Source organism: Onychomys torridus, chromosome 6, assembly GCF_903995425.1.
Source record: "Onychomys torridus chromosome 6, mOncTor1.1, whole genome shotgun sequence".
NCBI lineage: Eukaryota > Metazoa > Chordata > Mammalia > Rodentia > Cricetidae > Onychomys > Onychomys torridus.
The window spans coordinates 17,605,942-17,628,084 of NC_050448.1; the positions used below are offsets into that span (position 1 = coordinate 17,605,942).

The 22,143-nt window shown below is 35.5% G+C and overlaps 1 protein-coding gene across 7 annotated transcripts in view; it reads left to right on the forward strand.

Moving 5' to 3' along the window:
• Kiaa1109 (KIAA1109 ortholog) overlaps positions 1–22,143 on the forward strand; it is a 201,653-nt gene that overhangs the window by 105,237 nt on the left and 74,273 nt on the right. For 6 of the 7 annotated variants that reach the window (XM_036190575.1, XM_036190569.1, XM_036190574.1 and 3 more), the window contains exons 44-53: positions 25–183; positions 1,508–1,683; positions 2,586–2,761; positions 5,117–5,823; positions 6,221–6,466; positions 12,369–12,462; positions 14,821–14,871; positions 17,499–17,705; positions 18,688–18,926; positions 21,194–21,438. In XM_036190575.1, coding sequence (XP_036046468.1) covers positions 25–183; positions 1,508–1,683; positions 2,586–2,761; positions 5,117–5,823; positions 6,221–6,466; positions 12,369–12,462; positions 14,821–14,871; positions 17,499–17,705; positions 18,688–18,926; positions 21,194–21,438 — 2,300 coding nt within the window. The remainder of the gene's footprint in view (positions 1–24; positions 184–1,507; positions 1,684–2,585; positions 2,762–5,116; positions 5,824–6,220; positions 6,467–12,368; positions 12,463–14,820; positions 14,872–17,498; positions 17,706–18,687; positions 18,927–21,193; positions 21,439–22,143) is intronic. The other variant, XM_036190572.1, reaches the window with a different exon arrangement.

Consider the following 22,143-nt stretch of genomic DNA (forward strand, 5'->3'; position numbering starts at 1 on the left):
ATTCTCAGTAAACTTTGTTTTCAGGAAATACAGTGGCCACTGACATGTTGTCTGAACATCCTTTGTTATCTGAGCCATCATCTGTGAGTTTTTATAATTGGATGTCAAATGCTGTGGGTAATCGTGGAAGTGTGGTACAGGAATCTCCTGTTACAAAGTCAGGACATAACAGTCTTCCAACAGGTATTACGATCGTCGTTTTTATCTTAACTGTCTTAAGTGGCACACATAGTTACAGCAAAATCTTGTTTCTCAGAAGATAATTGAATTGTCAGATGTTTTAGTGACATTTGGTGGAAATTGGACTCTTTCAGAAAATGGTAAATTAAACTATCACTTGGTATTCTTGCTATATCAAATACAAGATTTAAAGAATTTAAAATTTCCATTTAATGTGGTTGGTTAAACGTTCATAACACCAAAGGAGGCAGGTTAAAAAGCAAAGTGCAGTTACTACGTATACCTATAGTGCAGAAAATATTTTGAATTTGTCTAGCTCTCTCTGAGACATCATAGCTATTAATTCAAGTACTCTTTGTAGTTACTTAACAAATACGCAATCAGCTCAATGGGACAGTAAAGATTTCTTTCCCCAAGGAGAGAGATAAATGAGGCTCATTTATTAGAATATGCATATGTAGGAAGAAAACTGACAGGATGATGTTTCCCTAAGAAAGTTGTGGCTATATCCAGTGTAAGTATATTAGCCTTCCTTTTCGTGTATTTCCAAGTTAATAAATATTGAAATAAACTTTGGTACTGATTACTAAAGGCCACTAAAATGAATCTTTAAAACAGCTATCTGAACCATGTGAATTCTTTCCATATAGAAATTATTAAAATGTGAAAAGTAGTTGATTTGTGAGTGCTTACTCAGCTCTTTCTCTTGTTGATGTGGCCCACCTCAGTCTTGAAGACATCTGATAGCATCATGCTAGGTCTTTGCATTGACTCTAGACTGAAGACAGTAGAAAGATAGCACCCTGCAGTTCTTGGCATCTTTTCTGGTTCTCACTTTCACTGTTGTTCTGAGTGGCTGTAGTTTAAATTACTAGAGAACTGGAATGGAACAGTTCCTCTCTCTCAAGGGTCCTTTGTCTGGAAACTTACATGATAAAGAACATGCGGGAGTGGGGGTTTGGTTTTGTTCATCCTCAGGACAGCCTGGATGTGATTCTGTTAACACTATGGCTTTTGTCCTGCTACATTTACTTTTCAAAGATTTTTCCAGTCATAAAATTCTACATTTTGGACTGACAGGCTTGATTACCTGGATAAAGATCACTAGTATTTTCTGAATATTTATTTTCATTTTTTAATTAATAAATTACATCTATAAAATTTTACTATTACATATTATTAGTTTTTCTTTTCCTTACCAATGGTCTGGTAAGGGTACTACAACATAGACAACATAGATTGTTTTTAAATTTGACTTGTTATGCTCTTTTATGGTTTTCCTGTTTCCAAATGGAGTCACATTTTACTCTGGAAATTTTGATACTAGGAGTTGCACCCAATCTTCCTACAATACCATCAGCCTCAGATTTTAACACCGTCTTGTCTAGTGATCAGAATACTCTGGATGGGACACATTCTCAGCACAGTACTAGTCAAGATGATGTGGCAGGTGTGGAAGAAGCAAACCAAGGCTTTCCTGCTGTTCAGCTTGCTGATGCACAGGTGAGCTTGCCTGTTTTACTTGAATTTATTCTTACTGCTAGCAAAAGAATTGTAACCTTAGAGCCAAAGGGCATGCTGGAAGTGGGGTAAGGTGGTTTTAAAGGCAGACATCAGAAAGGCGTGTAATAACAACTATCCATGGAATTGAATCCACAGAGGGGTAGTTGATAGAGTATCATGGTATTCTACTATTAGACACATATATTTGCTTCTGTGACATTGAGTTAGCTGGAGATTTGACCAGAGTAATGCATATCTGTAAGCATTTAGAGAAGGAATCTTTAAAATATATGTGCTAAAACATGTTAAGTAACTGATATGGCCAAGTGATATCATTTAAAATGGAATAAATGTTCATAATTCAACCTGTAAACTTTTTTATGTTATTAAAAGAAGTGTTAAACTATCAGTGAACCTTATTTATTGGTTTTGGGTTGTTTTGTTTTTGTTTCCATTCCTGGAGATTGAATTCATTGCCTCTCTCATGCTAGGCAAGTGTCTATTACTGAGCTATAGCCTCATCCCCTTTTAAAAAGTGATTTTGAGATAAGGTCTCACTGAGTTGCCCAGGCTGCCCTTAAACTCACTCTGTAGCCCAGGCTTTGAATTCTCATTCATTTTGACTAGCTTCTCCATTACCTGTGATAGTAGGCTTGTACCGCAAGGCCTGGTACCAGTTTTATTTTAATAGAAACACACATAGACGTTTTAAAAACCATGAGTGAATGTAATTTAAATTACTTTACTCTCAGGAAAGTTATGAATAATCTTTGTTTTCATCAAAACAATTATGTGTTTTGATTTTGTTTCATTTAGTGATAATAGATGTTGTGTGCTAGAATAAGAACAGAAGTAAATAGTGAACAGTTAATTATGGTAATTGGTTGTTTGATGTCCTTCAGGTTGTTTTTAAACCTCTTCTGAGTCATACTGGAATCCAGTCACAGGACACAATGCCCCTCTGTTACCGGATGTACTTTGGAGAACACCTTTCATTTTCAGGAACTTTGGACTGCCTCAGAGCAGATATTGTAGATTCAGACACAGCTAAAGACAGGAAAGGCAAAAGAGCAAGAAGGTATTTTTTGTAATGTATAAAATTTTATTTGAGAATTATAATTAATTTTAGTAACAAAACAATTTCTATTTAATAAATGCAGTAATCATATTTTGTTATAAATAATTTGTTAATTTTATGAATGGATCAAGCAGTCGATTTTAGGCATATTTTTGTAGCATGTACATGGGATATTCTAAAGTATATCTATTGATAAATGCACTTAGCATTTATATGCTTAGCTTCAGTAATAGAGATTTTTTTGGTTCTGTGGTTTTAGTCTTTATACTTACAACTTATTCCTAACTTACCTTTTGAGTTGACTTTTAGCAGATTTGTGTAGTTCTGGGTATATCTGTATATGTATGCATGTGTCTGTGTGATTGTATGCACACCTATGTGTATAAGGTGGGGTGTACACATGCACAGAGACCCGAAGTTGTTGGGTATTGTAACAAGAGCCTCAGTGGTCTATATATATCAATTTATTAAGGGGTTCTATGGGAAAACAGACTCACTGATACAGGATAAGGTAAATCCAGTTGCAGAGTCCTTAGAAAGCTGGAGACTGATAAACACGCTGCTTCACACTGCCTGATCTGGTCTTCACCCAAGATAGTGCGGCTCCTTTCCCCTCCCCCTCTTTTTTAAGAAAGAGATTGCATTTATAATCAGTCCCCTTTAAATAAAAACAAACATTCATAAACAGTATTTTGGGAATTTGGGCATAGCTTTTCATACTATTTCCTGCTGATTGAGTTTATCTGGCTAAAAAGTATTCTCTAACATTTTCTATCTGTTCATATGAGACAGAGTCTCTCCTCACCTGAGGATAATATTTCATTGGCTAGGCTGGAAACTAGCAAGCCCTGGAAATTTTCCTATTTCCTAAACCCTTAGAGCTGGGGTCACAGGTGTTCATGGGATGCTTGGCTTATTAAATGAGTGCTGAGGTCTGGATGCCAGTCCTCATGATTGCAGACCATGCCCTCTTAGTCAGAGCTACCTCTCCAGCCCCTCAAACAGTATTTTGTGTCAGGAATAGAGTAAAAGTCATACTGAGAGCATAGCCATCAGAAACAAACAGGAAGACAAACGTAGCATGTGTGCAGTAAAGGCAGGAGTTATCTGTTACTGCCATTCTGTATTTTCATGAATACTTCTTCCCTTTCCTTACTGCTTGAGTAGGCAGTTTTGTATCTACTAATAGGTTTTACTGTTCTTTTTTTATAAGTTGAAATTTTACTTTGGGTATACTCTTAATACCTTGTAAAACTACAAAGAAAACCTAAATATGTTGCAAAAACATTATCAGAAATGTCACCTTTGACCTTATTGCCAGTCCTTAACTCACCTGGCTGCTTTTGTGACTGTGTCAGCATGTACCCAGAATTCTATTCTTATTTTCTCAACTGTTCTTTTGGTCATCTTTATATTTCAGTTTTTTGGTTTGTTGTTTATTTTTTTCTCAGAGATTTGTTATCTGCCTCCCTCAGTTTTGGATTATTTTCCTATCTTTTTAGTCTTCTGTTTGTTCTAGTTCTTAGTGTCCAGTGTTTCCTTCTGTAACTGTATGTAGAGCTTCTTGTGACTGCCTGCATTTTTACATAGTATAACTATAATGTGACATATTTTTATTAATAAATGCTATTATCCAGTAAGGAATTACATGTTCTGGTTATCAACCCATAGTTAAATTCTGATTTCTTAAAATAGAAAATACTCTGAGCTGGGTGGTGGTGGCACACGCCTTTAATCCCAGCACTCAGGAGGCAGAAGCAGGTGGATCTTTGTGAGTTCGAGGCCAGCCTGGTCTACAGAGCAAGATCCAGGAAAGGTGCAAAGCTACACAGAGAAACCCTGTCTCGAAAAAGTGAAGGGTTTAACAATAATTTTTGTGTAAGACTTTAGGTATTTTTAGTGTGATTTTGTTTCAGTTAGTTTTCATTTCCACTTGCAGTTTGGCAAATCAAGCTGTGAGGATTTTCTTTCCAATAAAATTGTGTTTAAAAATTCAATTTATCATTTAGTATTGAGGGACTGGTTCTAATTGATCTCTTTGTTAATTCTAAATTTCCATGTTGTTGGGTATTGTTGGATGTGCTGTTGGATTGCAAGAAAAAGAGAGTTTCGTTATTTTATTGAAACTTTTAAAATTGAAGAGTAAATTTTAGAATAAAATAAAGAGGAAAAACCAAAGGCTATATGCTAACTCCTGAAAAGACTAGACTAGTTCAAACACGTAATGTATTGAGTCTCTTCCTTAATGTACATTTCACCTTGTAGGTTATGATATGTTTAAATGTGTAAGAATATGCTGTGCTGTTCTTCAAAAACGTGAAGTAATAGCCTTTCATTTTCTTTTGAACATTTTAGGCAAGGCCATGTGAATCTTCCCCCGCTTGAGTTTAAGCCAGCATTAATGTTGGAAACCTTCAGCATCAGTGCTGTTGTGATGGACAAATCAGTGTGTACTCCTCAGAACTCCACCAGTGCCCTTTCCTTTCACGATCTCAATAAGCGCTATTATAATACCTTCCACTGCAACTTCACTATTTCCTGTCAGTCAATAAGTCAACATGTGGATATGGCTTTGGTTCGTCTTATCCATCAGTTCAGTACAATGATAGATGACATCAAAGCAACTCAGACAGACATTAAACTTAGTAGATACACAGCTGGATCAGCTTCCCCTACACCTACCTTCAAAACCAGAAAACACCGGGATTTCCGTTCATCTGACTTCAGCCGCAGTTCTAGAGGAAGTCTCAATGGCGGCAACAGAGTAAATAATGCCAAGAACAAACGGGCCAACAATGAGAACAACAAAAAAGAATCCCGAAACAAAAACTCACTAGGAAGATCTGAAAGAAGAACTTCAAAAGTATCTAGAAAAGGTTCAAAAGATGTGGTGGATCACATGACCATTCATATGGATGACTCTGATTCCATTACAGTGTCAGAACAAAGTGAGCCTTCGGCTGAGTGCTGGCAGAATATGTATAAATTGCTTAACTTCTATTCACTTATCTCAGATCCAACAGGAATATTGGAAAAATCTTCAGAAACATTTGGACCAGCAGGTAACACACATTTTTATGATTTTAAAATTTATGTTTAGGAATGCTGAAGTAGGTGGTAGATTGTTCACCATATTAATGGTATAAATTACTGAAATGCAGAGAAATTGGTAGTCACCAGGGTTAGAAAATCATACTGATATACAAATATTCTATCAGCATACTTCCCATCTTCCCTGACTCTAACATGGACTACTCTTTAAAAGATTCAGACAGACTTAATTTCAGATATCCTTACTCCAGTAGATACTAGGGAAGCTGTTGAAAAAAATAGCTACATCATTTAGAGAAGGAAGAGGTCTAGTTTGGAATTTAAAACTAAGAAAGCTAATACAGTATTTAGAATGTTCTTTATGTTCCATTTTTCAAATCTTGAACCATATTTCTATTTAATAAAAAGGTGTTCGGAGTCCTACAGAGCCAACATGTAGAGTTGTGTTTGAGAATGAACAAGACAACAACAGTTTGACTAAAACACAGAGGAAACGAAGTCTGGTAACCTCTGAACCTCAGCATGTTACTTTAATCGTGTTTGGGATTGGCATGGTGAACCGCACACACCTAGAGGCAGATATTGGTGGGCTGACAATGGAATCAGAACTGAAAAGGATCCATGGCAGTTTCACTCTAAAGGAAAAAATGAAAGGTATAATGCTTTTCTAGTATGGTAATGTTGCTTTGCTGAAAAAAGTAAATGCCACCATGTTGCTGAAATTCCCACTTATCAGGCTTTCTTCAGAAAATGAGACTTGCCAAAATTCTGCAAGTTAGTCAAGATCAGTGAGTAGAGGGAGCTTTGACACCAAGCAGAAGTCCTTGGGCATGGGCTCATTAATGTCTGATGCTGAGTGGTACCTATTCACTACCTTGTCTTTGAATGTCAACTAATAAATTGTTTCTGATATCTGAACATTCAAGAAAAAAGTGAAATTCGTAAAATACTTGCTTTTCTTATTACTACTATAGAAATCTCATAAACTCATTTTTAGTATCTTTCTAAAAGTTAAGAACTGTAAAAAAATTCTGTTAGTGGATAGAAAAGTTATCCTCTGGTAATGAAAATGTGCCATTCATCTAAAAATTGATCACAGAAAATATAATACTTCATTAAATATAGGAGAACGTCTGTTTAAATATGCTGCAATAATTCTATCACAAAGAAAATAATTCCAACAGATGTAACCAGTTGTAAAATGTAGCCCAATTGCAGAAATTGGTGTATTACAGCAAAAAAGAAAATTATGAATGACCATGTTTTATTATTTTATGATTACCCAATAAATAATTCTAAATTTTGCATTAAATATCCATCTTTAAATATTTTGTTTCATACCATGATTATGAAGCGAAAGTTAATCAGACACTGATTTTATATGAAAATTTATGTGAGATTAAAGAAAATTATTGAAGAGATGAAAGATTATAAATTGCTGAGAGACATGGAAACACATTAATTCTCAAATACAAGGTAAAGGATGTGTAGTGCATATACTTCAGAGGGCTACATCAAAGAAAATGTTTTTTTAACTTTAGTGGTTTTCAAACTAGTTTCTTGTTTTAATAAAATTAAGAGTTACATTGGTACTTTTGGTTAGAATCTGGACAATGGACATTCACGTCTTTTTTTTGACATAAATACCTTACTTATTTTGAATTATTAAGTGATTAATCAGTGAAGCTTTGACTTATTAAGCAATCCCAATTAATTTTTTTTTTTTTCGAGACAGGGTTTCTCTGTGTAGCTTTGCGCCTTTCCTAGAACGTACTCTGTAGACCGGGCTGGCCTCCAACTCACAGGGATCCACCTGCCTCTGCTTCCTGAGTGCTGGGATTAAAGGCGTGCACCACCAACGCCTGGTGATTTTTTTTTTTTATAATTTAATTTAATTTTACATATCACCCATGATTTCCCCTGTCCTCCCCCCTCCTGCCCCCACCCCTGCCTTCCCCCTGGCCCACCTCCTCCAGGGCAAAGCAGATCTCCTTGGGGGATTCAGCTCAACCTGGTAGATTCAGTACAGGCAGGTCCAGACCCCTCCATCCAGGCAGAGCAAAGTGTCCCTGCATAAGCCCCAGGTTCCAAACAGCCAGCTCATACACTAAGGGCAGGTCTGGGTCCCACTGCCTAGGTGCCTCCCAAACAGTTCAAGCTATTCAACTGTCTCACTTATCCAGAGGGCCTGATACAGTTGGGGGCTCCTCAGCTTTTGGTTCATAGTTCATGTGTTTCCATTAGTTTGGCTATTTGTCCCTGTGCTTTTTCCAATCTTGGTCTCAACAATTCTCGTTCATACAATCCCTCCTCTTTCTTGCCAATTGGACTCCTGGAGCTCCACCTGGGGCCTGGCCATGGCTCTTTGCATCTGCTTCCCTCAGTCATTGGATGAGGTTTCTGGCACGACAGTTAGGGAGTTTGGCCATTTGATCACCAGACTACGTCAGTTCGGGCTTTCTCTCGACCATTATTAGTAGTCAACAGTGGAGGTATCTTTGTGGATTTCTGGGAACCTCTCTAGTACTTTGTTTCTTCCTATTTTTATGTGGTCTTCATTTATCATGGTCTGTTATTCCTTGTTCTCCCTCTCTGTTCTTGATCCAGCTGGGATCTTTACAGTATCTAGTGAGATGATCATGTGGTTTTTTTCTTTGTGTTTCTTTATATGGTGTATTACATTGACCAACTTTAGTATGTTGAACCACCCTTGCCCTTCACCCTGGGATGAAGCCTACTTGATCATGGTGGATAATTATTTTGATGTGTTCTTGGAGTCTGTTTGCCAGTATTTTATTGAGTATTTTTGCATCAATCTTCATAAGTGAGATCGTTCTGTAGTTCTCTTTCTTTGTTGCATCTTTGTTTGGTTTAGGAATCAGGGTAATTGTAGCCTCATAGAAGGAGTTTGGTAATATTCCTTCTGCTTCTATTGTTTGGAACAATTTAAAGAGTACTGGTATTATGTCTTCTTTGAAGATCTGGTAGAATTCTGCACTGAAACAAACCATCTAGTCCTGGGCTTTTTTTGGTTGGGAGACTTTTAATGACTGATTCTCTTCCCTTAGGGGTAATTGGACTATTTAAATGGTTTATCTGGTCTTGATTTAATTTAGGTATGTGGTACTTCTCCAGAAAATTATCCATTTCTTTTAGATTTTCCAGTTTTTTGGAGTAGAGTTTTTTGAAGTATGACCTGATGATTCTCTGGATTTCCTTATTGTCTGTTGTTATGTCCCCCTTTTCATTTCTGATTTTGTTAATTTGGATGCTCTCTCTCTCTCTCTGTCTTTTGTTTAATTTGGATAAGGGCTTGTCTATCTTGTTGACTTTTCTCAAAGAACCAACTCTTTGTTTCATTAATTGTTTGTATTGTTTTCTTTGTTTCTATTTTATTGATTTCAGCCCTCAATTTGATAATTTCCTGGCTCTATTCTTCCTGGGAGACTTTGCTTCTTCTTGTTCTAGAGGTTTCAGGTGTGCTGTTAAATCACTAGTGTGAGATTTCTCCAACTTCTTTATGTGGGTATTTAGTTCTATGAATTTCCCTCTTAGCACTGCTTTCATAGTGTCCTGTAAGTTTGGGTATGTGGTGTATTCATTTTCATTGATCTCTAAGAAGTCTTTAATTTCTTTCTTTATTTCTTCCTTAACCCATTGTTGATTCAGTTGAGCATTATTCAGTTTCCATGTGATTGCAGGTTTTCTGTAGTTTTTGTTGTTGTTGAAATCTAACTTTAAGCCATGGTGGTCTGATAGAACGGAGGAGGTTATTCCAATTGTTTTGTATCTGTTGAGATTGGCTTTGTGGCCAAGAATGTGGTCGATTTTAGAGAAGGTTCCATGGGGTGCTGAGAAGAAGGTATATTCTTTTTTGTTTGGGTGGAATGTTCTGTAGATATCGATTTAAGTCCATTTGAGTCATAACATCAGTTAAGTCCATTATTTCTCTGTTAAGTTTCAATTTGGCAGATCTGTCCAAAGGTGAAAGTGGAGTGTTGAAGTCTCCCACTATTAATGTGTGGGGTTTTATATGTGATTTGAGCTTTAGTAATGTTTCTTTTACTTATGTGTGTGCCCTTGTATTTGGGGCATAAATATTCAGAATTGAAACTTCATCTTGGTGGATCTTTCCTGGGATGAGTATGTAATGTCCTTCATCATCTCTTTTGATTGATTTTAGTTTGAGGTCTATTTTGCTGATATTAGGATTGCTACACCAGCTCATTTCTTAAGACCATTTGATTGGAAAGTCTTTTCCCAGCCTTTTATTCTTTGGTAGTGTCTATCTTTGAATTTGTGGTGTGTTTCTTGTATGCAGCAGAAAGATGGGTCCTGTTTTCGTATCCATTCTGTTAGTCTGTGTCTTTTTATAGGTGAATTAAGCCCATTGATATTAAGGGATATTAATGACCAGTGATTATTCGTTCCTGTTGTTATTTTTATTTTTTTGGTGGTAGTGTGTGTGTACTTCTCTTCTTGGGGGTTACTGCTGTGGTGTTATCTATTACCTGTGTTTTTGAGGGTGTGTCTGACTTCCTTAGGTTGGAATTTTCCTTCTGGTGCTTTCTGTAGGGCTGGGTTTGTGGATAAGTATTGTTTAAAACTGGCTTTGTCTTGCAATGTCTTGTTCACTCCGTCTATGATGATTGAAAGTTTTGCTGGGTATATTAATCTAGGCTGGCATCCATGGTCTCCTAGTGTCTACATTATATCTGTCCAGGTCCTTCTGGCTTCAAAGTCTCCATTGAGAAATCGGGTGTTATTCTGATGGGTTTGCCTTTATATGTCACTTGTCCTTTTTCCTTTGCTGCCCTTAATATTCTTTCTCTATTCTGTATGTTTAGTTGTTTAATTATTATGTGGCTAGGGAACTCTTTTGGGGGGGTCTAGTCTTTTTGGTGTTCTATAGGCTTCTTGTAATTTCATAGATATTTCCTTCTTTAAGTTGGGAAAGTTTTCTTCTATGATCTTGTTGAATATATTTTCTGTGCCTTTGAGTTGGTATTCTTCATCTTCCTCTATCCCTATTATGCGTAGGTTTGGTCTTTTCATGGTGTCCCAAATTTCTTGGACATTTTGGGTCATGACTTTTTTTGGCTTTAGTATTTTCTTTGACTGATGAATCTATTTCTTCTGCTATATCTTCAATACCAGAGATCCTCTCTTCCATCTCTTGCATTCTGTTGGTTATACTTGTATCTGAGGTTCCTGTTCGTTTACTCAGATTTTCTATTTCCAGCATTCTCTCTGCTTGTATCTTCATTTTTTCTATTTCCTTTTTCAGGTCTTGGACTCTTTCCCTCATGTGTTTTCTTGCTTTTTCATGATTTTCTTCAGGGATTTTTGTTTTCTTCTGCATTATTTGTCCTTTCCTCTAGTTTATCACAGTGTTCTTCCAATTTTTTTGTATGTCTGTACCTCCACTTCATTTTTTATTTCTTCTTTATAAGGCTCTAGCCTCTTCATGATGTTATTCATAAGGTTGTTTTCTTCTGTTTCTTCCATTTTGTGATGTTCAGGTCTAGCTGTTGGAGGAGGTCTATGTTCTCGTGATGCTGTATTGCTCTTTATTTTGTTGTATGTACTTCTGCCTTGATGTCTACCCATCTCTTTGAGGATTCGTTCTTGGTCTTTTCAGCTCACTTGGTCCAGACAGCACTGACAGATTCAGGAAGCCTCTCTTTGGTCCAGATGGAAGCTCTGGGCCAGATGAGAGTGCTGCCTGGATGGGAGCTGGGGACTGGTCTCTGAGTCTTAGGAAGTGGCTGGGATCTAGGGTGGATGGGTGTGGGGGCAGGGCTGGAGATTGTTGGGTCTGCTGAAGGTCTTGGAGAAGGGGAACCTTCCTGGTAGGGTTTTGGGGGGTCCTGTCCTAGGGCCAGAACCTCGACATTCACTTCTAAATCAATGGAATAACACATTCCCAAAGTTTAACAGGTTTTATCAATAGTCTTTAAAGTATATTTATTCTTTTGCCTAGCAATTCTAGTTCTTACAAACCTAGAACGAGCAAACAATCATAATTGTGAGAAAATGACTGATGTTAAAGACTTGATTGTTATTTTTACAGACAGTTTAAGGTTTACCCATTAGAAATTGTATCAAAGGATTTATTTAAATGAAAACAAATGCTAAAATAGAAAATCAAGCAAAATGACATGTTTATTTTATTTCATTTTGTAAGTAATATGTTTATTAAAATTATAGGAATTACATGAAGCAAGAGTACTAGTTTATTTGAGTTCCTTTTTTTTCTTTCAAAGTACATCTGTGATATAGACCATTTAATACCAGTATATTATTTAATTCCTAAAGGCATGTTAAAGTACATTTTTGTATAATTCCAGTTTGCATGTATACTTTGTATGCATATATGAATACAAAAAAGTAAGCTGAGGAAGTCTTCTTAAGGCATTTGACAATAATTGAGCATATTTTATTATAATTTACAGTTATCATTTGTCACCAAATATATTGTGAATAAAATAAGTTTAATATAAGATATAATGATCTCATTTCCAGAATTCAGATTACTTTTTTTCTCATATTTAAGATGTTTTACATCAGAAGATGACTGAGACATGTGCTACTGCTCACATTGGTGGAGTTAATATTGTGCTGCTTGAAGGGATCACACCAAATATACAGTAAGTGTGTTTATGTTTGCTGTCCTCTTATACTTCTTTTTACAGTTTCTAGAACACTTGGAATTCCTTGAATGAACTCATACTTGGTGAATTTTGAGGTTTTTTTTTTTTTTTTACAGTGTTTCTAGATCCTGTCATTAAGAATATCACCTAATAGGTTATGACAGTAATCTGGCTGCAACATCTGTCACCCTATTGGTCTCCATAGTTGATTTGGCTGATCTGGCTGGCTAAGCCCTTCCTCCCTCACCTCTAATAGAGGAGGACCAGTTTTTAGTCAGTTATGTACAACTAGCTGCTTTCCCCTGCTAGAACCTCCAAACGTGCTCCCAAGAGTACCACATAATAAATTATTTTTGGAAAAAATAATTGATTTTGCTACCCCTTCCTATCCTAAATTCACCTCTGTTTAAAAATAAGAAAGAACGAAAAAGAAAAGCCCAATTTTTAGTACTTTGTGAAACTGTCTTGAAAAAAATGATCACAGCACAGATTTCTGTTTGGTATGTAGATGGTAAATTTTCCTGTCATTTAAATAGTTAATTAAAATTACAAGAATCCAAACTCTTAATTTTATATTAAGTAACCATTACTTACTTCTAAGTAATCATTACTTTTATTAAGTAACTAAGTAATCATTACTCATATTCACCTAGACTTCAAATTTGTAGTTTTGCATTTAACAAACTAACAGTTAAAGCCTTTGAAATCTGTTACAGTATAAATTAAGCCTTTTTAAAAGAGCATATCAAGCCAGTGTGGTAGCTCACATTTATAATTCCAGTACTTGGGAGATTGAGGCAGGATAGTTACCACAAATTAGAGGCTAGCTTTGGCTATATATTGTATCCCAGGCTACCTTGGATTATCTGAGAACCTGTTTAAAGAAAAAGAAACATCAATAGCAAAAAAAAAAAACCAAAAAACAAAAACAAAAAAAAAAAAAAACCCAAAACCAAAACCTATATTGCACTTTAACTCCTCTTTGTTTTTTGGTTTTTTTTCCCTGTATGTTTCGTTCTTGGGTCTGTTCAAAATTATTCTGATATTGATAACATTTACTCATGGTTTGCCAACACTTGTCTATGAAGAATGCATTTAACCATATGACATGTTTATATCTTTGGCAGTATTTGCCTTTATTTCTAATTCGTTTTCAGTGGATCAGTTTGGCATTATATCTAAAAATGTTTTAATGGCTAAGGTCATATTTTGATAATTGTTCTTCTTTGATGGTATAATTAGTGTTATGCTAACGTTGTCCTGCTATATATTCCTTAGGCTAGATAATCACTAAATAGATTTTCTGCTACTGTAAAACTTATTAATAGATCAATTTAAAAAAATCAGTTACAGTTCTAGTCACAGTGTTTTGGAAATCTGGATAATGCAAAACCTGTCTTGGGCAGCATTTCAAGTAGATATTAATAAAGAGGCCAGAGATTGGTAGAAGAGACCTTTTGCCCAAGTAGCTTAGACCTGCTACCTGGAATCATTGACAGTTTATTTCATAGGAGCTTCCCAGTGCCCAGATCCCATTTATTAAGCAGTCTTTAAAAAAAAGACCAAGAAAACTAGGAAATTCCATGGTTAAAACATTCCATTCATTGTAGAAGAGCAGCAGATGTAATATTTACTGTATTCTATAACCCCAGCTGTGGGCCAGGAACCGAATATCAGTTCATTTTCTAACCCTCACTGTAATTCTGAAAGCTGAGGTGATTTTATCTCCACTTTGTAGAATAAAAGGAAGTTGAGATTTAGAAAGATCAAAATATCAGCATAAACTTTTAAAAATGGTCCAGTCAGAAGGGCCCAGAGCTGCACTATTTCTGTCTTCCTCACTCATCTGCAGCAAGTCATCACAGAAAGCACTTCATGATTGTTCAGTAACTCTGAGCCATGTTTACTTTTAGCCTCTTCCAAAAGCAAGCCAGGTTCTCTTAGGTGTCCCGAGTGCCAGCTTTATCTGGGTCTCATTGTCTATACTATCTCTCAAGAGAATGCCTTCAGTCTCTTCAGCTTGTAAAACTTAATATTTATAAAATAAGATTCTTATTTTTCCCTTTATTGGTTTTATTTTAAATATAGAAGTTCCTCATTTGTTACTGCCAACCTCTTAGAATTAAGACTTTTTGTTAACACTTTTTGAATTTATTCTTCAGCATTTCATTTCCAGCTGCAATTGAAAGGAACTAGAATGAGGAAAAGAAGTTTCAAAAGTAATTTGAAGGAAAATTTTAAGAGCTGGACATTAGTAAAGTTTCCTGATGTGCAGTCCTGTTTTAACTAACTTACATATGAATGCTGATTTGCTTCCTTTTGTTTTCCTGCTTTCTCTTGAATCTGCATCTGTAGATTGGAGGATTTTCCTACATCTCCTACAAGTACAGCCAAACAAGAGTTTCTGTATGTCATACTATTTTTCATGACTTGTGATTAATATCATATTGTATAATGTTTATATTATCTTCGTGGGATGTGTATAGTTAGTTACCATTTCAGAGTGTTACCATAGACACCAATAGATTAAAACTGTTAATAGTCAATCACAGCCTAAGTGAGGGCTGTCTCCTAGATAAGACAGACCTTGTTTTAGTGTGTATTGCTTGTGCTTATGTAGATATGTTATTGTTTAGTACTATAACAGAAACCAAAAAACTTAACTTGGTGTGTTTTTGTTGATTACAAAGTAATTTTTAAAAACTAACAACACATCAGCATGTTTCAGCTTTATAATTTTGTTTATAATAGGAAGATTTTAATTTCTGATTATCAAGTTTTATCTATGGCTGTTACTATATATACATTTATGTTTTGAGTATCTTAATTTTAACCATCATGTATATGATTTTTTGTTTGCAGTCAGCTATACTTGAGGTGTATGTATCAGTGTTCACCACATGAGTCTCACCATGTCACATTGACATGTTACTTACTATTAATATGTTGAATAGGTAGGTAGGTGATCTATAAATTATGTTCTCTGCTGATAAGATTGTCATATTTTATGAAATTTGTTTCATTATTGATAACAAGCCATAGACAAAACATCATCAGTTAAAAGTCATTTGTTAGGATTATTATGTTCTGTTTCACTTCATGGGCTATTTAAAATATTAAAAAGTGAATTTTATTTCTGGAAAATATCCTGTGTAACATTAGTGTCTTTTATGTCTTTTGCTTTTACAGAAAAACCTAAACAGAACCACATTTAATTCCACTCAGATAGTACCTAGAGATTTTTTCTTTTTATTCACTTTCTCTGGATGTTTAACAACAACACAAATCAACATTGACTTTGGAAAGAATGCTTTTTAAGTGAGCAAAGATCACATCTGAAAAAAATTTTTATGGACTTAGATATTATGTACTAGAAAGGCTCCAGGAAGGCCTGGAAAAGTAATGGAAAAGCAAAAGGTGGTCTTTGTTGTGATATTATCACGTTAGGCCACCCTTTTCCATTCTCGGGCTTTCTACTGAGAGAAACAATCATCTATAACACAGTTGCTAAGTGGGAAAGACTTTCTGGCTTTAATCATTTAATCACTTCACACACTCCACATTTCTATTGTAGAAAATTTCAAGCAAACTGATTTGAGCTAGCACAGGCCAGGTTATGTAAAATAATATCCTCTGCTTTCCTTTCCTTTTTAAGTTTGGAACCAATTCAAGGAGGCAGGCCCTGGAGGGGGGCGTATAGAGATTGAGATAGAACTACAAGGTTGGTGTAAGGCTGATAAGATTACAATGTAAGTAAGGACCTCTACTGTTGAACAGGACATATCTTCAAGTCTTTGACATCAAAATTTCCACTGAACACCTTAGTAGAGTCTGCAATCTCAGTCAGCCTTATGAGCTTTCTATTCTAAATCTTAGTTTAATTTGAGAATTAAATTTTGTATTTTTGCTTATAAAATCTTAAGTGATATTTAGGCAGGCTAATACAGATTATAAAGGTAGATATGAAAAATAATGAAGATACATTGATTTATTTTCAACTTTTACTGTTTGGTAAAGAACTAATAAAAGTTCAGTGCACATTGAGCAAAGCTGTTACTCTTAGATAAGCATCGGTAAGCTTTATGGTGCAGATAAAGGCCTTCCAGAGAGTTAAACAGCATGATGATCCTGCACTGATCAATTTAAACTGGATGTTGTAAAGGATCCTCTTGTCAACTTTGAAAAAGATGTAGAGAGACCTGGACTATAAATTAGTTTATAGGTTGTTAATGTGAGTCATCTGTTTGCAGTTTTGTTATTATTGAAAAGAGTTACCACTTAGCTTAAGCTACATAATGCATATCTCAAGTTTTATTCAAGGAAGAAATGGTCAAGATCTCCATAAAAAATGACTCAAAATTTGTAGGATGCTTAGTGTGCCCACTATATCTATGAAAAGTTCCTAACAGATGTCCAGAAAGACTGGCTAATGATTCATGGGTAGTGAAGTTTACAGAGTTCTGCCAGATCTTCTTGGCCTCAACTACCTTCATACTTCATCACACCAGGCAGGGCCTATTCCTACTTCCTTTTCCTAAGTTCAAGCAGCAGGCCGCCTGCCTTCAATTTCTTTTAACAGAGTAGATGATTGTTAGAATAATTTGTTTGTTCTCTGATAACATTTTAGGAGTATAGTAAGTGTATTTTTTTTCTTTTTGTATTCAGTGTCTATCTCTTTAGATTCCAAAAGTAAATTGGAGGAAAAAAAGAGAGTTCTGAGTGAGGAAAAAAAAAATCAAAGGGGTTGTGTGTGTGTGTGTGTGTGTGTGTGTGTGTGTGTGTGTGTGTGTATACATGTTAACGATGTGCTAATGTTTGTGCTTTTACTTATATGTTAGTATATACTAAAGAAATAATAGACTTTTCTATGCAGTATAAAATGAGTATATTTTAATATCTTTAAAACTAACTTTTCAGATTGTTTTGACATATGAATGATCTCATTCTAACTCATTGAGTAAGAGTATATGATTGATACTTTTCTAAAATTTTCATTTGGCTATGTTTTAATAGTTTTCCTCCTCTGTTGCTAGAACCGTGGTGAAATGTAGTATTGCCAAGTCCCAAGCCCTCTACAGTGCCCAGAGAGGGCTGAAGACAAACAATGCTGCTGTATTTAAAGTAGGAGCTATCAGCATCAACATCCCTCAGCATCCTGCTACCTTGCACAGCATGATGGTTCGAAGTTCTCACCAACTATCCAAACAAATCTCAGATCTTATTAGACAGCCTTCTACAGCGTGAGTTATTTCATTTTGTATATATTCTGTGACTATATAATTAAATACATCTTTTATTTTTGTTGTGATAACAAGTTTGTGGGAATATGAGCAGTTACTATAAATATTGACTACTTTTTGGGCTGGTAGAGAGTATTCAAATGACATCATGGGAGAATCATATTGCATATCATTAAAGTATTACATCATATTGGCCATGTCATTGTCTCATGCTAAATAAGGAGCATAAACATAAAGTTTGAGAGATCCTAGAGATTTTTATTGGCATCACAAGAAATACCAATAAAAAGCAAATTAATGAATTCTAGAACTGTTAACCCTTGTTTAATTTTAAGAAACTGCAGTGGTCATTTATAGCATACATGCTTTTGGGTGTTCCTTTATTATGAAATTACAGTTTATGATTGAAGACAGATTACAATGCTATATAGCATTTTAAAAAGCAGTGAAATCAGACCTTTTCACAGTAGCTTTTATTCCCTTTGCGTGTTGCCACTATTCATAGTATCTGCTTTTCTGATCTCTCTCTCTCTCACCTCTCCTCTCCCCTCCTCCATCCTACTCTCTTCTCTCCCATCCTCTCCTCTCCTCTACCCTCCCGATCCCTCCCCTCCCCTCCTCTGTTTGTGTGTGTGTGTGTGTGCATGTGCACATGCATACTTACCTTTCCCTGTCCTATAAAGTCTCTCTGTGTGTATGTGTGTTGCACACATGTGTGTGTCTGTGCATGCATGCTTCTTCTCTCCATCCTATAAAGTGATGAAATAGCATGTCTTTTGATAGTCTCAGTGGCTTTTCTCTACAACTTTTTATCTAGGTCTTTAGTTCTCATGTTAATAAATAATGGCACAAGTTATTACTCTGTCTGCTTTTCTAGATCATAGTTATTTATTAACTGTTTTTCTACTGAGGAATCCAGTAATTTTATTCAATAAATTAGTAGTTACTAATATTTTTATGGGGGGTGTATTTTGGTGTATAGCCCACAGCCTATGAAAGAAGATATTGCAACCCCACTGCCTTCTGAAAAAACTCCAACAAGTGTTAATCAAACTCCTATTGAAACAAATGAATTTCCTCAACTCCCAGAAGGCTTAGAGAAGAAGCCTATTGTTCTCAAATTTAGTGCCATGTTGGATGGCATAGCCATTGGAGCAGCACTCTTACCATCACTGAAAGCAGAGTACAAGATGGGGAGAATGAGAAGCCATGGAATGACAGGTAACATTGAATTTTGAGTCTAACCATGTAAAACTGATTGTAATTTTGAAAAGGAAGTAATATTTTGATGAAAAAGTAAAATTCTTAAAAATATGATACTAAAAAAATCTAAATAACCAGGCATGGTGGTATACCCTTTAATCTCAGCACTAGAGAACCAGGGACAAGTGGATCTCTGAGTTTGAGACCAGCCTGGTCTATGTAGTAAGTTCAGAGCAACATAGTTAGAGACTCTCAAAACGCAAAAATAAAAACCAAAAATTAAATTATTAGATCATTTAAATTTCAATAATGATATTTTTATACATTTTATTCATGTAGCCTTTTATAATTTCATTCATGATTACAGTGTATTTTGATCTAACCACTTCCCTCATCCCCAGCTTCTCCCAGAAACCTCCAAATCACCCTTCAACACCTTACCTTCTTTTTCCCCCATTTATACAATGTTTGAATTTTCTTTGTCATTTTTTGCCTTGTCTCAATTCCAGTTTTTAAGGTGTAATAACACTTTACTAATGAGGCTGCTGTGTTTTTCATAGGTTTCCTTTATCATTTTAACAAAAGGGATTTCTTTTTTTACTGTGCTATGAAATTTCTGTAAAGAATAATTGGTCACTATATACAGATACTTTCTTCTGTGACATAAAAATGTCTTTTCCGGGTTGGGGATTTAGCTCAGTGGTAGAGCGCTTGCCTAGTAAGCACAAGGCCATGGGTTCGATCCTCAGCTCCAAAAACAAAACAAAACAAAAATGTCTTTTCCTTTTTTTCTTGTTCTAACATAATAAATTACCATTAACTTTTGAAGCACTAATAAATTGGTTTCAACATAGATACATTACATTAAGGATATCTGTCTTACTACTCCTTACATTTTGGAGTTTGTCTGTTAAGAGTGTTTTCTGATTATTTCAACCTTTGTATTACCAGAAATAGAAGCTCTCTAAGGTGAGCACTTTTGGATTTGGCAAAGTTAGAAAGCATGGGCTTTCAACTATCAGAGGCCAGTCCTGTCATACATTGGCTAATTTGTTCATGTATTTATGTCATCTGGAATCCATAGGTTAAATGGAAGGAGCAAGCCAGATAGGCAGTTTAGAACTGAAAAAGTAGAAATATTTAAGAACAGAGTGAACCCTTTATTGAATACCCATTCAAGTAAGAACCTAGAATTCTGTAAGTGAAGAAAAAGGACAGAACCAGTAAAAGAATGACACATTCATGATTATAGATGTGTGATAACTGAGGCCTAGGGTTGCTTAATCTGCGTAATTTTTATTTAGTGATGCTGGTAGGAGAGATAATAGGAGACAAACCCTACCTCTTGCAGCTTGCAGAGCTAGTCACAGATATACTTTGTTGTAGCAGTTGTATAAGAAGAGCTCTGTGTAGTCAGGAACTCTGGCCATCTCAAAGATTCTGCAGTTGGAGAATGGCATTCTTCTGTTTATGAGAGGAACATGGGTGTGTATATATTACTTAAGTCCTGAGCAGTGATAGAGTTGGTGAAGGCATGCAGCTTCTACCAATTCTTCATGCCCACATAGACAACTAAACAATATTGAAAATAGTGGAACTGACTATATATGAATATTTTGCTTGAACAACTCTGCGAGACAGAGGACTTAAAAAATTTAACACAATATTGAACTAAAATTTGTAGCTTATTATTCGGCCTCTTAATAGTTGTTAAGGCTAAAGGAATATGTGCTTAACATTTCAGAATTTGAAACTTGTTTTTAGCTTGAGTTGTTGTAGTATAGCTCCACTATGGGCAGTGTCTTTCTGTTCTCTTTTTTTTGTTTGTTTGTTTTTTGTTTTTTGTTTTTTGTTTTTTGTTTTTTCGAGACAGGGTTTCTCTGTGTAGCTTTGCACCTTTCCTGGAACTCACTCTGTAGACCAAGCTAGCCTCGAACTCACAGAGATCCACCTGCCTTTGTCTCCCGAGTGCTGGGATTAAAGGCATGCGCCACCACTGCCCGGCTTGTTCTCCCTTTTATGATATGAAGAATCTGTAAGTGTCTCTCTGCATCTGATACAATGCTAAATATCCAATAGGCTTCATAAATACTGCTGGCTTAAAGTACTTGCTGACTAATTTAAAGGTAGGGAGTATCTCATACACAAATTTTAAATACTGCTTTTATGTATATCCCCATAAATTGTGGGATGACAAAACATTCTTCTTAGATACCATTTTTGTAAAAGTGAAAATATTAAAGCATGCTTGTAATGACTGTAATATAGTTCCTTACTTCTTACAGGTGCACAGACAAGGTTTACATTTGAGTTACCAAATCACAGATTGCGTTTTACTTCAAAAGTTTCTGCAACAGATATGTCAACTATTCCTCCTTCTGCAAGTCTTAACCTTCCACCTGTTACCATGTCAGGGAAATATATCATGGAAGAACATGATAGTTACTCAGATCAAGTGTGGAGTATTGATGAACTGCCTTCTAAACAGGGCTACTATTTACAAGGGAATTATCTACGTTGTGTGGCAGAAGTAAGTTTACTTTCAAAGTTACTTTTCTGCAGTTTACAAGTTTTCAAGGTTTTGATACCAAAATATATAGTGATCCAAACTTTCAAGGTTAAATGTTAAATTGTTTGTTTCTCCAGAAGACCAGTCTGCTGAATTTCAAGAGAATGGGCATGTGTCTGTCTCTGTCTCCTCTCCCCACCCCCCCCCCATGTTTTGTTGAAACATGCTTTTTAAAACAATATACTAGCCCGGCAGTGGTGGTGCATGCCTTTAATCCCAGCACTCGGGAGGCAGAGCCAGGGGGATCTTTGTGAGTTCAAGGCCAGCCTGGGCTACCAAGTGAGTTCCAGGAAAGGCGCAAAGCTACACAGAGAAACCCTGTCTCGAAAAACCAAAAAATAAAAAAAATAAAAAATAAATAAAAAACAAAAAAATATACTAGTCATCTATTAACTTATATTTTATATGTTAAATTTCACGTCCATCATGGCAATATTTTTATGGCTTATTTGATTATAAAAAAAGAATAACAGCTAACATCAAAAGCTTTATATGTTAACTCCTGTTGTCCTTTAATTAACTTTGAGGTAAACATACCTGTTCTCTTTTTTTAATTGGGGGCAAAACTGATTTTTAATATTATTATATGATTTAAAACATAATTATTGTCATGACCTAAAGGTCATATGGAAAGATAAAATAAAGGGACTCATATATTATTTAAGA